The sequence below is a fragment of the Chiroxiphia lanceolata genome, chromosome 6 (genome assembly GCF_009829145.1).
Source record: "Chiroxiphia lanceolata isolate bChiLan1 chromosome 6, bChiLan1.pri, whole genome shotgun sequence".
NCBI classification, from domain to species: domain Eukaryota; kingdom Metazoa; phylum Chordata; class Aves; order Passeriformes; family Pipridae; genus Chiroxiphia; species Chiroxiphia lanceolata.
In genome coordinates, this window is record NC_045642.1 from 262,174 (window position 1) to 274,471 (window position 12,298).

Below are 12,298 nucleotides of genomic sequence, written 5' to 3' on the forward strand. Positions count from 1 at the left end.
CCTTATCCCTTATCCCAAGGTCACCCCAGCTGGGCCAGGGCCAGGATCCATTCCCGTGACCAGCTCTCACGTGGATCCAAGGTCAAGGGCACGTTCCCGTTCCTGGAAGCCTGGCACTGCCACGGGAGCAGGATGGGACCCAGTATCGGGATCAGAAGAGACGCCGCACGGAGCGGGGGGGGGGGGGGAATTCCCACCTTTTTTTTTTTTTTTTTTAAATACTTTATTTTTGTAACAACGTCAGAATTAAAAACTTTTCCATAAATAGCAGCCCCTGGTAGCCCCTTCCCGGGCGTTCCCGGTAAAAAATGTGTACAAAACGGATGCGAGGCCGGGGTGAAGGGATTGGAGAGGGAGGGGGGGGCGGGATAACCAGGATCCCTCCCCGGGATCGGACCACAGGAATCACCACCACCACCATCATCATCAGCACTATGAACACCATGTCGCAATGAGACCCAAAGCAGTAAGGGCACCCCAAATTCCTCCCCGGAGCCGCCAGGATCCCAAAACCTCTGGAGACCCTTCCTTGGGCCTCTCGGTGGGGTCGCCGGGGATTCCCGGCGCGCGCGGGGCCGGGATCGGTGTCCCCCCCGGCGCGGCACGGGGGAGGAAGTCGGTCCCTTACTGGTTTGCCCGGGAATCGTGGGGTTCCCCAGGCTCAGGAGCTGCCGCGGATCCTCTCCATGTAGCTCCGGAGCTCCTCGGGATCCCGCAGCCCCATGTCCTCGCAGACCCAGCGGATGTCGTCCTCGCTGGCCACCAGGATGGACTGCACGTGGGGGGCGGCCGGGGGGGGCTCCTCGGGGGCGCGGGGGGGGCCGAAGGTCACGAATTCCACCCTCTTCCTCCGGCCGCCCCCGCCCGGGGCCGCCCCTTCCTTGCGGGGCGCGGGCGGCTCGGGGGGAGCCCCGTCCTCGGCCGAGCCCCCGCAGCCGCACCCCGCACCCGTGGGCTCCGGCTCCCGGCGCGGCGGCGGCTCCCGGCGATCCAGCTGCCGGCTCAGCTCCTCCTGGTCCGTGCCCAGCCAGACCCAGTTGTGGGGCTGCGGGGCCGCGGGGGCCCCGCCCGGCTCGGGCAGCTCCTTCTGCTGGTAGCGCAGCACGAAGAAGATGCAGTTGACGAGGAAGATGAAGATGGCGAGGCAGAACACTCCCAGCAGGACGTACATCCCGATTTCCAGGTCGGTCACCCGCTCCGGGGCCTTCACCATCTCCTCCTCCTCCTCCTCCTCCTGCCGCTCCCCCTCTGCGCGATCGCGTCCGTAACCTCCTTCCTCCTCTTCCTCCTCCGAGGAGGATCCCTGGAACTTGGTGGCCGCCGGCCCCACGCCCGCGGGGTCCCCGCGCCCCACGGTCACCGCTTCCCGGGACATGGCCCCCTCGGCCCGCGGGAAGGGCCGGGGGCTCCCGGGGGTCGGGGGGTGTCCCACCTCGAGCCAGGCGGTGCCGGTGGCCAGCGGGGCCGGGCGCTGCCGGGAGCGCCGGCACGGGTCCGGGGGGTGCAGGGCGAGCTGGAGCAGAGCCCCCCGGCCCGGCCCCTCCGCCACCACCCACGGGTGGGAAGCGGGAACGCCGGGAGACCCCCCGACGGTGGCGACGGAGCGATCCAGGGACGTCACGGCCAAGGCCACGTCGTGCCACCCGTAGAGCTCCAGCGGGGCCAGCGTGCGGTCGGAGAAGGACAGCCAGACGGACAGCGTGGCTTCCTGACGGGATAACGGGCGGGATGGCGGCGGATCGCGGGATGTAGGGGACGCCGGGAGCCCCCTCCCCTCCGGCCCATCTCACCTGCTTAAGGGCGTGCAGGGTGGGCGTGCCCAGGGCGGTGGCGGTGACCACGCCGGGGTGCTCCGGGTGTGCCCGGAGGGACAGGGAGAGCCCTGCCACCACCTGGGCACGGAGCTCCGTCACCGTCACCTTGTCCTCGGACACCACCAGCGTCTGCTCCCCCAGGATGGAGTCGGAGAGCGGGGAGCGCACCTGGGTGGGGGTGGAGCCGGGGGGGGTTGTGAGACCCGCCCCCGACACCCCTCATGGCCGTTGTGTCCCTTCCCACCCCTGCCCTGGACACCCCAGTTCCCTCCCAGCCCACCAGCTCCCCCCCTCCCTCCAGTCCCTGCACTCCCCCAGCTCCCCTCTGCCTTCAGGACCCCCTGTTTCCATCTCCCCGGTCCCAACACACCCAAAATCCCAACCAAGGACCCCCCTTCAGCTCCCTGAGACCCCCTCCAACCCCCCATTTCCATCTCTGCAGTCCCAACACCCCCAGTCTCATCCAGGACCTCCCAAACTCCCCCCAGGACCTTCTCCAGCCCCCCCATCTCCATCTCTCCAGCCCCCACACTCCCCAGGACCCCCCAGACTCTTCCCAGGACCTCCATTCGTCCCCTCATTTCCCTCCCCCCGTGCCCAGGACCCCCCCAGCCCCCCGTTTCCATTCCCTTCATCCCAACGCCCCCCAGCTCCCCCAGGATCCCCCAAGTTGACCCTTCATCCCCTCACTTCCCTCCCCTCTGCCCCCGGGACCCCTCCAACTCCTCCACCTGCATTTCCCCGGCACCAACACCCCCAAGATTCCCCCCGGGACCCCCCAAACTGACCTCATGACCCTCTCTAGCCCCTCATCTCCATTTTCCCAGAGCCTGCACCCCTCCAGCTCCTCCCAGGACCTCCCTCATACCTCCCCCTTAGTTCCTCTCCCCGCAAGACGCCCTCCAGCCTCACCCCTCCATCTCTGCAGCCCCGATACCCCCCAACCCACCCCAGGCCCCCCCCTCCACCCCCTCCTTTCCCTCTCCCCCCTGCTGTACCTCCACGGAGGTGACCCCGGGCTCCCGGCCCACCACCACGAGCCCCCCCTCCAGCGAGGCCACCCGGGGGTCCTGCACGCGGGTCCGGGGGGCCACCAGGTGGGTGACGTCCAGGAGCCACTCGGGGCCGGGCAGGTAGGACAGGGAGCGGCCCCCGTCCGGTGGGTGGGACACGAAGTGGGCCAGGACACGGAGCCCCGTGCGCTGGAACTGCGGGCGGCAGCTCCGCGCCCGCCGCTCCGGCTCCTCCGGCGCGTCCTCGGCCTCCAGAGGGGAGCTGGGAGACGGGAATCACGGGATAGGGGCCAGGGATCCCGGGACAGGGTGATGGGGATCCCAGGACGAGGTGACAGGGATACTGGGACAGGGTGACAGGGATCCTGGGGCGCGGGGAAAGGGATTGCAGGACAGGGGTACAGGGATCGCGGGACAGGGCGATGGGGATCCCAGGACAAGGTGACAGGGATCCCAGGGCAGGGGGACAGGAATGCCAGGACATGGGAGTGTGTGGGGCCTCAGAGGGACAGGGACACAGGTCACGAGTATCACAGAGCTCAGGGGACAGGAACACACGTCACGAGCGTCACCGGGTTCAGCCACATGCATCACGAGTGTCACAGGGCTCAGAGAGGACAGGGACACATGTCATGAGTGTCACGGGGCTCAGGGGGCAGGGGACACATGCCACAGGTGTCATGAGTATCCCAGGGCTCAGCCACACATGTCACAAGTGCCACAGGGCTCAGAGGGACAGGGACAAGTGTCACAAGCGCCTCAGGTCTCCCACCCCGCTCCCACCTCGGCCCTTTCCCACCATCCCGGTGACACAGGGACAGTCCCGGGCGCTCCCCCCGGGAACGGCGCTCACCCGTCGGGATTCCCGGGCCGCCTCCATCCGCGGAGCTGCTCCAGGGCAGGGTCTCCCAGCTGGACGCGCAGCGGGAGCAGCGGGGCCCACACGGAGAAGGCGAGCTCCGCGTGCAGCCGCCGCGCCCAGAAATCCACGCGGGCCCCCCGCGCCCCCCGGCTCTCCCGGCCCCCCACGAACACGGCGTCGCAGGAATCCGACACCTGGAAGAGCACGGGCGGTGCCGGGGGACGGACGGGGACCCGGCGGGCCAGGCGGGGCGGGATGGAACACCGGGAGGGAGCTCACCTGCAGCACCTGCTTGTCGGCCGACTCGCATCCCACGGGATCGGCCAGCTCGGACACGCCGCCTCCCGCCTCCACGGCCACCAGTTTCACCGGGATGACCCGCGGGATTCCCGTCAGCGGGGCCGTGTTCAGGATCTCCAGCTCCTGGCGGGACAGAGGGGATGAGCCGGCGCTCCCACGGGACGGGGGGGGATGGAGGGAACGGCTCCCACCTGGACCAGCGGGACGAGGGCGCGGATTTCCCGCTCCGCCACCTGGATCTCCCACACCAGTTTGTCCTTCTGGGATTCGGGATCCTGGCCGGGATACTCCACCTGCCAGGTGAGGGGCCGTGCCGGGCCCCCCGTCCCGTTCTCCACCACCAGCTCCAGGTGCAGGAACGTGGCCGAGTCGGACACCCTGTGGATCCACGCCGGGATCGGGATCACCGGGACCCAGGTGGGATGGACTGGGATGGGGCGGGGCAAGGGATGGGGGCTCTGGGACCCCACTGGGACACGCTGGGATGGGGCAGTGCCACACACGGTGCCAGCCCCTACCTCCCGCTGCCAGGGGTGTCCCCGATCCTCCGGCACGTCACCACGGCCAGGGAGTGCTTGGGACCCCGGGAATGCTCCAGGTGGGCGCTCCAGGCGCTGGGAAGGGCGGGATGGGCGGCCACCACCTGCAGCCCCTTCTTGGCCTTGATCCTGGGGAGGATCCCATGGCACAGCGTCACACAGTGTCACAGCATCACACAGTGTCACATGCTGTCATACACAGTGTCACACAATGTCACACAGTGTCACGTGCTGTCACACAGCGTTACACACAGTGTCACACACAGTGTCACACTGTCACACAGTGTCACAGCGTCACATCGTCACACAGTGTCACGTGCTGTCACACAGACACACACTGTCACACACTCACACACACTGTCACAGTGTCACACATTGTCACACACTGTCACACACACTGTCACAGTGTCACACACAGTGTCACACGTTGTCACACAGTGTCACAGCGTCGCTGTCACACAATCACACTGTCACAGTGTCACACACAGTATCAAACACAGTGCCACACACAGTGTCACATAGCATCACACTGTCCCGGTGTCAGTGTCACACAGTGTCCCACGCTGTCCCAGTGTCAGTGTCACACAGTGTCACACACTGTCACACGCTATCCCGGTGTCACACAGTGTCCCACACAGTGTCCCACACTGTCACAGTGTCCCACACAGTGTCCCACACAGTGTCACACACAGTGTCCCACACAGTGTCACACAGTGTCACACACAGTGTCCCACGCTGTCCCAGTGTCACACACAGTGTCACACACAGTGTCCCACAGTGTCCCAGCTGTCCCAGTGTCACACACCGTGTCACACACAGTGTCACACACAGTGTCACAAACCATCACACAGTGTCCCACACAGTGTCCCACACAGTGTCCCACACTGTCACAGTGTCCCACACAGTGTCCCACACAGTCACACACAGTGTCACAAACCATCACACAGTGTCCCACACAGTGTCCCACAGTGTCCCAGCTGTCCCAGTGTCACACACAGTGTCCCACACAGTGTCCCACACAGTGCCCCACAGTATCCCACACTGTCCCAGCGTCCCCCCCGTCCCAGTGTCCCCTCCCGGCCGTGCCCCCCGCAGTGTCCCCTCTCTCACCGCAGGGTCAGGGCGTGTGCAGTGAAGTTGTTCCTCAGGGCTATGGTGGCCCTGAACCTCTGCCCGGGGCGCAGGGTGGCATCGGGGACGCCCAGCAGGACCTTGTCGTCCAGCCGCACCTCCTGCCGCCGCTCCGGCTCTCCCGCCCGCAGCTCCAGCGTTCCCAGGAACCTCGGCGCGTCCCCCTTCCCACAGTGCCCCGGCCCCCCCACGCTGTAGCGCAGCTCGGCCGCCTCGGGGCTCCCGGGGCTCTCCGGGGGCTCAGGGGGGTGCGGGGTGTCCCCGTCCTTCCGGCGGCTCCGCTGGGGTCCCGGGAGGAACCAGCGCGGGGGGATCTCCAGCTCCACCACGCAGACACCCAGGGGGGCCTGGAGAAGGGGGGCGGGGGGTTAGTGGGGTCGGGGGGGGGGCAGCGGGCACCCCCCGGGGGTCCCCAGGGGTGGCACTGACCTGCAGGTGACAGGAGCCCCGGGCCACCCGCCCGCGGTGGTGGGCGTGCAGGGTGACGCAGGGCAGCTCCTGAGCCCCAGGGTGATCCCAGTCCTTCTGGGGATTCCGGTCCTTTAGGGGGTGGTCCTGCTGCGGGGGGTGGTTCCGGGTCCCGGGGTGGTCCCAGTCCCTGGGGTGGTCTCTGTCCCTGGGGTGATCCCGGTCTCTGGGATGATCCCGGACTCCAGGGTGGTCTTGTTTCCTGAGGGACTCCTGGTTCCCAGGGTGGTTCTGGTTCCTGGGGTGATCCTGGACCTTGGAGTGATCCCGGACCCCAGGATGCTCCCGGAGCCGCAGGTGATCCCGGTCTCCAGGGTGGTCCCTCTGCTCAGGGTGGTCCCGCTCCCTGGGATGATCCTGGACCCCAGGGTGGTCCCAATCCCTGGGATGATCCTGAACCCCAGGGTGGTCCCGAACCCCGAGGTGATCCCGCTTCCCAGGCATCCAGTCGGGCCCGTGCAGGTGGAAGAGGACGCGAGCCACGGGCTCAGCGGGGGACACGGAGCTCTCCAGGGACACGGCGCGGACAGCCCAGGATGCTGAGCCGGGTGGGCTCTCCATGAGAATCTCCTGCAGGGACACAGGGATGGTGTCGGGGGTCTGGGACACCCCAGGATGGTCCGGGGGGCTCCGGGGGTCCCGTTTACCTGGCGGGTGCTGAAGGGGGGGTAGGTGGCCTGGAGCAGGGCCTGGGAGCCGGCGCGGTGCCGGAGCAGCAGGAATGTCTCGGAGCGGGAGCGCAGGGAGGAGTTGGGGGGCACGTCCTGGTCCACCCGCTGCAGCCGGTAATACTCGGGAACCCCCAGAACCTCCAGCTCCGCCGGCAGGAACACGGGATCCGGGGGGTCCCCGTCACCCCTCGCTGTGAGGACGGGGCTGTGTCACCAGCACCGTGGGCACGGGGGGCAAGGGGGGCCTCCGGGCCCACCTGTGTGGCACCACACAGGGCCACCACATTCCAGAGTCACCCCATCCCGGGGTTATCCTATCCCAGGGTCACATCATCCCAGGGCCACCACATTCCAGTCACCCTGTCCCAGGGTTATCCTATCCCAGGGTCACCCCATCCAGGGTCACCCTATCTAAGGGTTATTCCATCCCAAGGTTACTCCATCCCAGGGTCACCCCATTTCAAAGTCACTCCGTTCCAGGGTCACCCCATGCCAGGGTTATCCCATCCCAGGGTCACCCCATGCCAGGTTTATCCAATCCCTGGGTCACCCCATACCAGGGTCACCCCATTCCAAAGCTACTCCATCCCTGTGTCAGTGTTGGGGGTCGGCACTGGGGGACAGGGATTTGGGGATTTGGGGAGGGGTCACTCTGGGGGGATCAGCACCAGGGGGGCCCCCCGGTTCCTCCAGCCCTGTGGGGATCCAACCCCGGTGGGGAGAGGGACGGAACCAGGACCCACAAGGTGTGATCCATTCGGGTTGCCCAGATCACAGGGAGCAGATCCCACCTGGATACCCGGGCACCTGGATACCCTGGATCCCGCGGCCGGGAACAGATCCCACGCGATCCCACCCGGGAGGAGAGGCGAGGCGGATCCCGGGGGAAGGGGATTGCCTCGGGCTGCGGGGATCCCGCGGGGACTGCGAGGAGATTCCCCCTCGAGATCACAGCGGATCCCACGTTCCCCGGGCGGTGGAGGGGGCGCGGATCCCCGTGGAATGGGGGGCGCGGATGGCGGGGAAGGCGCGGGGGGGGTGGTCAGGTCTTCCCGGTTCTCGTGATCCCGGCGGGAGCGGATCCCGGAGGGAGCGGATCCCGGCGGGAGCGGATCCCGGGGACCCCGAATGCGGGGAAGGGGCGGGGACGGGGGGGGGGGGGTGGTCAGGTCGTCCCGGATCGCGGGAGCGGATCCCTACGGAACGGGGCGGGGGGGATCCCGAACGCGGGGAAGGGGGGGATGATCGCCCCGGATCGCGGGACCACGCGGGAGCGGATCCCAGCGCGGCGGCGGGGGGGATCCCGGTGACGTTCCCGTTCCCGGTGCCATTCCCACTCACCCGGGGCGCAGAGCAGGGCGACCGCCAGCAGCGCCAGGCGGGGCCCCGGGGCCATGGCCGGGGGGCTCGGTGGGGCCGCCGGTGCCGCCGGTCCCTGCCGTGGCTCCGCCGCTGCCTCCCGTCCCTCCGCCCCCGCGCCCAGACAATGGGGCCGGGGCGGGACCGGCACCGGCGCCGCCTCGTCCCGCCGGGTCCTAAACACCGGCGTGCCCGGCGCCAGGCACAGCCCGCTCCCGTTCCCAGCCCTGCTCCCCATTCCCAGCCCTGCTCCCATTCCCAGCCTGCTCCCCATTCCCAGCCCTGCTCCCCATTCCCAGCCCACTCCCATTCCCAGCCCTGCTCCCATTCCCAGCCCTGCTCCCATTCCCAGCCCGCTCCCCATTCCCAGCCCGCTCCCCATTCCCAGTCCTGCTCCCATTCCCAGCCCGCTCCCCATTCCCAGCCCTGCTCCCATTCCCAGCCCCGCTCCCCATTCCCAGCCCCGCTCCCCATTCCCAGCCCTGCTCCCCATTCCCAGCCCTGCTCCCCATTCCCAGCCCTGCTCCCCATTCCCAGCCCTGCTCCCCATTCCCAGCCCCGCTCCCCATTCCCAGCCCTGCTCCCCATCCCACTCCAAGCCCAACCCTCAGTCCCCATTCCCAGCCCTGCTCCCCATCCCACTCTCCATTCCCAGCCCTGCTCCCCAGTCCCATCCTCATCCTCATCCTCATCTCCTCCCCATTTCCATCTTCATCCCATCCTTTCCCTATCCCCATTCCCCATCCTCATCCTCATCTCCTCCCATCCTCATCCCATCCTTTCCCTATCCCCACTCCCCATCCCATTCCCATCCCCACTTGGCGCTGGACACCCTGGAGCAGGGTGGAATGGTGCTGTTATCCATCCTTCCCTGTCCCACCCCAACCAGGGACACTCGGAAACACTGTGGGACACCGGGAACATGGGAAGGACCAGAACAGACATGGCCAGGAGCACGGAGTGAGTGGGAATTACAGCAGGAATAAGTGGAAGGGCAGTGGGATCCTGGCACGAATAACTCACCCTTCTTCTCCTCTTCCTCCCTTCCCACCCCAAGTGGGTCCCCCAGGGGAGCCCCCACACCCCCCAGCTCCAAGCTGGACCCCCTTCCCACGGGAAAGCAGCAGATCCAGGCCGGAAAAACCCGTCTTTATTCCAAACTATTTATCAAAACCGTTTAAAAAGCAGCTGAAACCCCGAGGATTGACAGTGGGGGGGTCCCCGGGGGGGTGTCTCAGCCCCCCCCAAACGAGCAGAGCTCCCCTTTTGGGCCAGATTGGCACAATATCCCCGTGGGGCAGGGAATGGGGGAGCTCCTCTCCCGGATTTGGGCTCCAGGGGGAGGCTTTGGGGGACCCCCCTCCCCGGGGTGAAGGCACTTGTGGCACTTGGCAAGGCACAGCCCCCCAGCTCTGGGAAGGGATACTCCCGGGAAAACTGGGGGGGCTCAGCAGGGGCGGGGAAGACATGCTTGGAATTCCGGAGCCAAGCTGGGAAGTGCTTTGGTGGTGTGTGTGTGTGGGGGGGTGTCAATCCTCCCGGTTCCGGGGCCCCCCGAACTTCTGGCGCCGCCGCAGCTCCTCCACCTTCCACTCCAGGCTCCTGACGGCCGCATCCAGCCGGGCAGTGGGATTCTGGGATCCCACCAGGCTCCCCAGGAGGGCGTAGAGCACCCACAGGGCCAGCAGCATTCCCGCCTGCACCGTGGGGCTCTCCTTGGAAGCGGCCACGTGGAGGAAGGCTCCGAGGAAGAGGAAAAGCTTCACCCCCCGGAGCAGCGGGAGCAGCAGCCCCCGGAGCCGGGATAACACCCAGGATCCCAGCAGGGCGGCCAGAGCCCACAGGAGAACCCGCTGCACTTCCCCGGGGCTCAGCGCCGCCGCCCGCACCAGCCGGTGGCCTGGGAATGGGAGACGGGAGTCACCGGCGGCACCGGGAATGGGGGCCGGAGTCGTCCCACGGGATGATCCCAACTCACCGCCGATGCTGGAAGCGGCCAGGAGATCCGCCAGGATCCCGCAGAGCGTGGTCAGGGCTGCTGAGATTCCAGAGGAGACGATCCAGAGGGTGGTGGAGAGGCTCTGTGGGGAAAAACGGGGATGGGGGAGCAGGAACAGGGGGCACAGACCACTGCGTTCCTCCTGGAGAGGCTCCAGGGAAACTTTAGGGATTGGGACCTTCCCGTTACCACCAGCCAGGGGAAAAGGGGACACAGACCCCTGTGTTCCTCCTGGAGGGGATCCAGGGCAAATTTAGGGACTGCGACCTTCCCGTTGTCACCAGCCAGGGGAAAAAGGGACACAGACCCCTGTGTTCCTTATGGAGGGGATCCAGGGCAAATTTAGGGATTGGGACCTTCCCATTGTCACCAGCCAGGGGAAAAAGGGACACAGACCCCTGTGTTCCTTATGGAGGGGATCCAGGGCAAATTTAGGGATTGGGACCTTCCCGTTGTCACCAGCCAGGGGAAAAAGGGACACAGACCCCTCTGTTCCTTATGGAGGGGATCCAGGGCAAATTTAGGGATTGGGACCTTCCCGTTGTCACCAGCCAGGGGAAAAAGGGACACAGACCCCTGTGTTCCTCCTGAAGGGGATCCAGGGCAAATTTAGGGACTGCAACCTTCCCATTGTCACCAGCCGTGGGAAAAGGGGAGACAGTCCCTCAGGTTCCTCCATGAGAGGCTCCAGGGAAGGTTTGGGGGGTCAGGATCCCACCATTATCCTGGGAAAAGGGGGAACACAGCCCGCTATGTCCCTCCTAGGGGGGATCCAGGGGAAAACTGAGGGATGGGCATCCCACCTCCGCCACCATCTGCAGGGGTTGGGGTCCCACCCAGCCCTCCAGGGTATCCCAGGAGGCTTTTCCCAGCCGGGACAGCAGGTCATCCATGCTGCCAGTGCTGGAGTGTCCCCGGAATCCCTCCGGGCCACCCTTGGCTTCATCTGCTGCTGATCCCACCAGGAATGGGGCCCACAGGAGCAGGACCAGCAGGGCCCGGAGCCCCCCGGCACTGGCCATCCTGGATCCCGGGATCTGTGGGGAGAGGGAGAGCCGAGAGGGGCTGGTTTGGGGGTCATCCTGCTGGGTTTGGGGTCCCCCTGAGCAGGAGGGGAGGGCGGAGGCCCCAGAGCTCCGTCCTCCCCCCTCGCCTTCCAGGCACAGGCCTGGGTGTCCCGGCTATTTTTGGGATGGCTGGGAGTCAGCAGGACACGGCCAAGGGCACCGGGCCTGGCTGGGGAAGGGGGGGGCACCCAGCACCCTCTTCCCAAAGGAAGGAATGGGGAACTTTGGGGTGGGCCATAGCCATCAGTGCCCCCTACAAAGACCCCCTGTGCTCCCCAGTCCTCCCTAATCCCCTCAGTTCCCCCTGGATACCCCAAATCCCCCCTGTGCCCACCCCCTCCTGTCCCATCCACTCCTTGGGGTCCCCTCAATCCCCCCTGGGTCCCCCCAGCGCCCTCTGGAACCCCAAATCCCCCCTGTACCCACCATTCCTCAGTTCCCCCCAGTCCCCCCTGGATCCCCTCAAATCCCCCCCTGTGACCACCCCATCCCAATTCCCCCCCCCCCCCCACGCCCAGCTCCCCCCAACCCCCCGATTCTCCCAGTGCCCCCAGTAGGATCCCCCCAAGTCCCCCCCCCTTGGATCCCCCCAGTCCCCCCTGGATCCCTCAATCCCCCCCGTGCCCGCCCCGCCCAGGTCTCCCCACCCTCCGCGATCCCTCTGATCCCTCCAGGATCCCCCCAAATCCCCCAACCCACAGCTCCCCCCCCTTCCCCTCAACTCCCCCCACTACCCGCACACCCCCCCCCGATCCCCCTGGATCCCCCCAGGATCCCCCACCGCTCTCCCTCCACCCCGCTCTCCTTCCACTGGGCCTACACCCCCCGTATCCTCCCGTATCCCCCCAAATTTCCTCCGATTTCCCTCTATTTCCCCCTATTTCCCCCCCTTCGCCGCGATCCCCCCCCGACCCCCCCTCACCGGGGGCTACTCCGCGCCGCCGCCGCGGAGCACGCTGGGAGTTGTAGTCCCCGAGTCGCCGCGGGGCACGCCGGGAGCTGTAGTCGTCGCGACACCGCAATGCACGGCGGGAGTTGTAGTCGGTCGCCATGGCAATAAAAGGGGGAGCGGAAG

At 67.0% G+C, this 12,298-nt stretch overlaps 2 protein-coding genes across 3 annotated transcripts; both read right to left on the reverse strand.

The window, feature by feature from the left end:
- Positions 1-198: 198 nt before the first annotated feature.
- On the reverse strand, positions 199-8,219 carry TMEM132A (transmembrane protein 132A). The gene is made up of 11 exons (XM_032690845.1): positions 8,140-8,219; positions 6,775-6,989; positions 6,089-6,697; positions 5,639-6,006; positions 4,508-4,657; positions 4,181-4,367; positions 3,969-4,112; positions 3,681-3,883; positions 2,813-3,089; positions 1,791-1,982; positions 199-1,708 (listed from the first exon to the last, which is right to left on the reverse strand). The coding sequence occupies exons 1-11, from the start codon at positions 8,192-8,194 to the stop codon at positions 662-664; spliced, it is 3,447 nt and encodes a 1,148-aa protein (XP_032546736.1). The 5' UTR covers positions 8,195-8,219; the 3' UTR covers positions 199-661.
- Positions 8,220-9,285: 1,066 nt separating this feature from the next.
- Positions 9,286-12,195, reverse strand: TMEM109 (transmembrane protein 109). 2 transcript variants are annotated; one of them, XM_032691672.1, is made up of 4 exons: positions 12,146-12,195; positions 10,960-11,193; positions 10,136-10,238; positions 9,286-10,057 (listed from the first exon to the last, which is right to left on the reverse strand). In XM_032691672.1, exons 2-4 carry the CDS (start codon positions 11,176-11,178, stop codon positions 9,687-9,689), a joined length of 693 nt encoding a protein of 230 aa, XP_032547563.1. In that variant the 5' UTR covers positions 11,179-11,193; positions 12,146-12,195; the 3' UTR covers positions 9,286-9,686. The 2 variants fall into 2 exon arrangements, with proteins under 2 accessions (XP_032547563.1, XP_032547564.1); XM_032691673.1 differs by lacking the exon at positions 12,146-12,195 and adding an exon at positions 12,050-12,077.
- Positions 12,196-12,298: the final 103 nt, after the last annotated feature.

What these genes read in the sequence shown, in the direction of transcription:
- TMEM132A (XM_032690845.1), bottom strand. Translation starts at nt 8,194, where the DNA reads ATGGCCCCGGGGCCCCGCCTGGCGCTGCTGGCGGTCGCCCTGCTCTGC. An exon ending in CCGACAAGCAGGTGCTGCAG is followed by an intron (nt 3,884 to 3,968) that starts GTGAGCTCCCTC and finishes GTGCTCTTCCAG; the next exon opens with GTGTCGGATTCCTGCGACGC. An exon ending in CCCTGCACGCCCTTAAGCAG is followed by an intron (nt 1,709 to 1,790) that starts GTGAGATGGGCC and finishes TTATCCCGTCAG; the next exon opens with GAAGCCACGCTGTCCGTCTG.
- TMEM109 (XM_032691672.1), bottom strand. Translation starts at nt 11,178, where the DNA reads ATGGCCAGTGCCGGGGGGCTCCGGGCCCTGCTGGTCCTGCTCCTGTGG. An exon ending in CCCTGCAGATGGTGGCGGAG is followed by an intron (nt 10,239 to 10,959) that starts GTGGGATGCCCA and finishes TTTTCCCCACAG; the next exon opens with AGCCTCTCCACCACCCTCTG. An exon ending in GGCCGCTTCCAGCATCGGCG is followed by an intron (nt 10,058 to 10,135) that starts GTGAGTTGGGAT and finishes TCCCATTCCCAG; the next exon opens with GCCACCGGCTGGTGCGGGCG.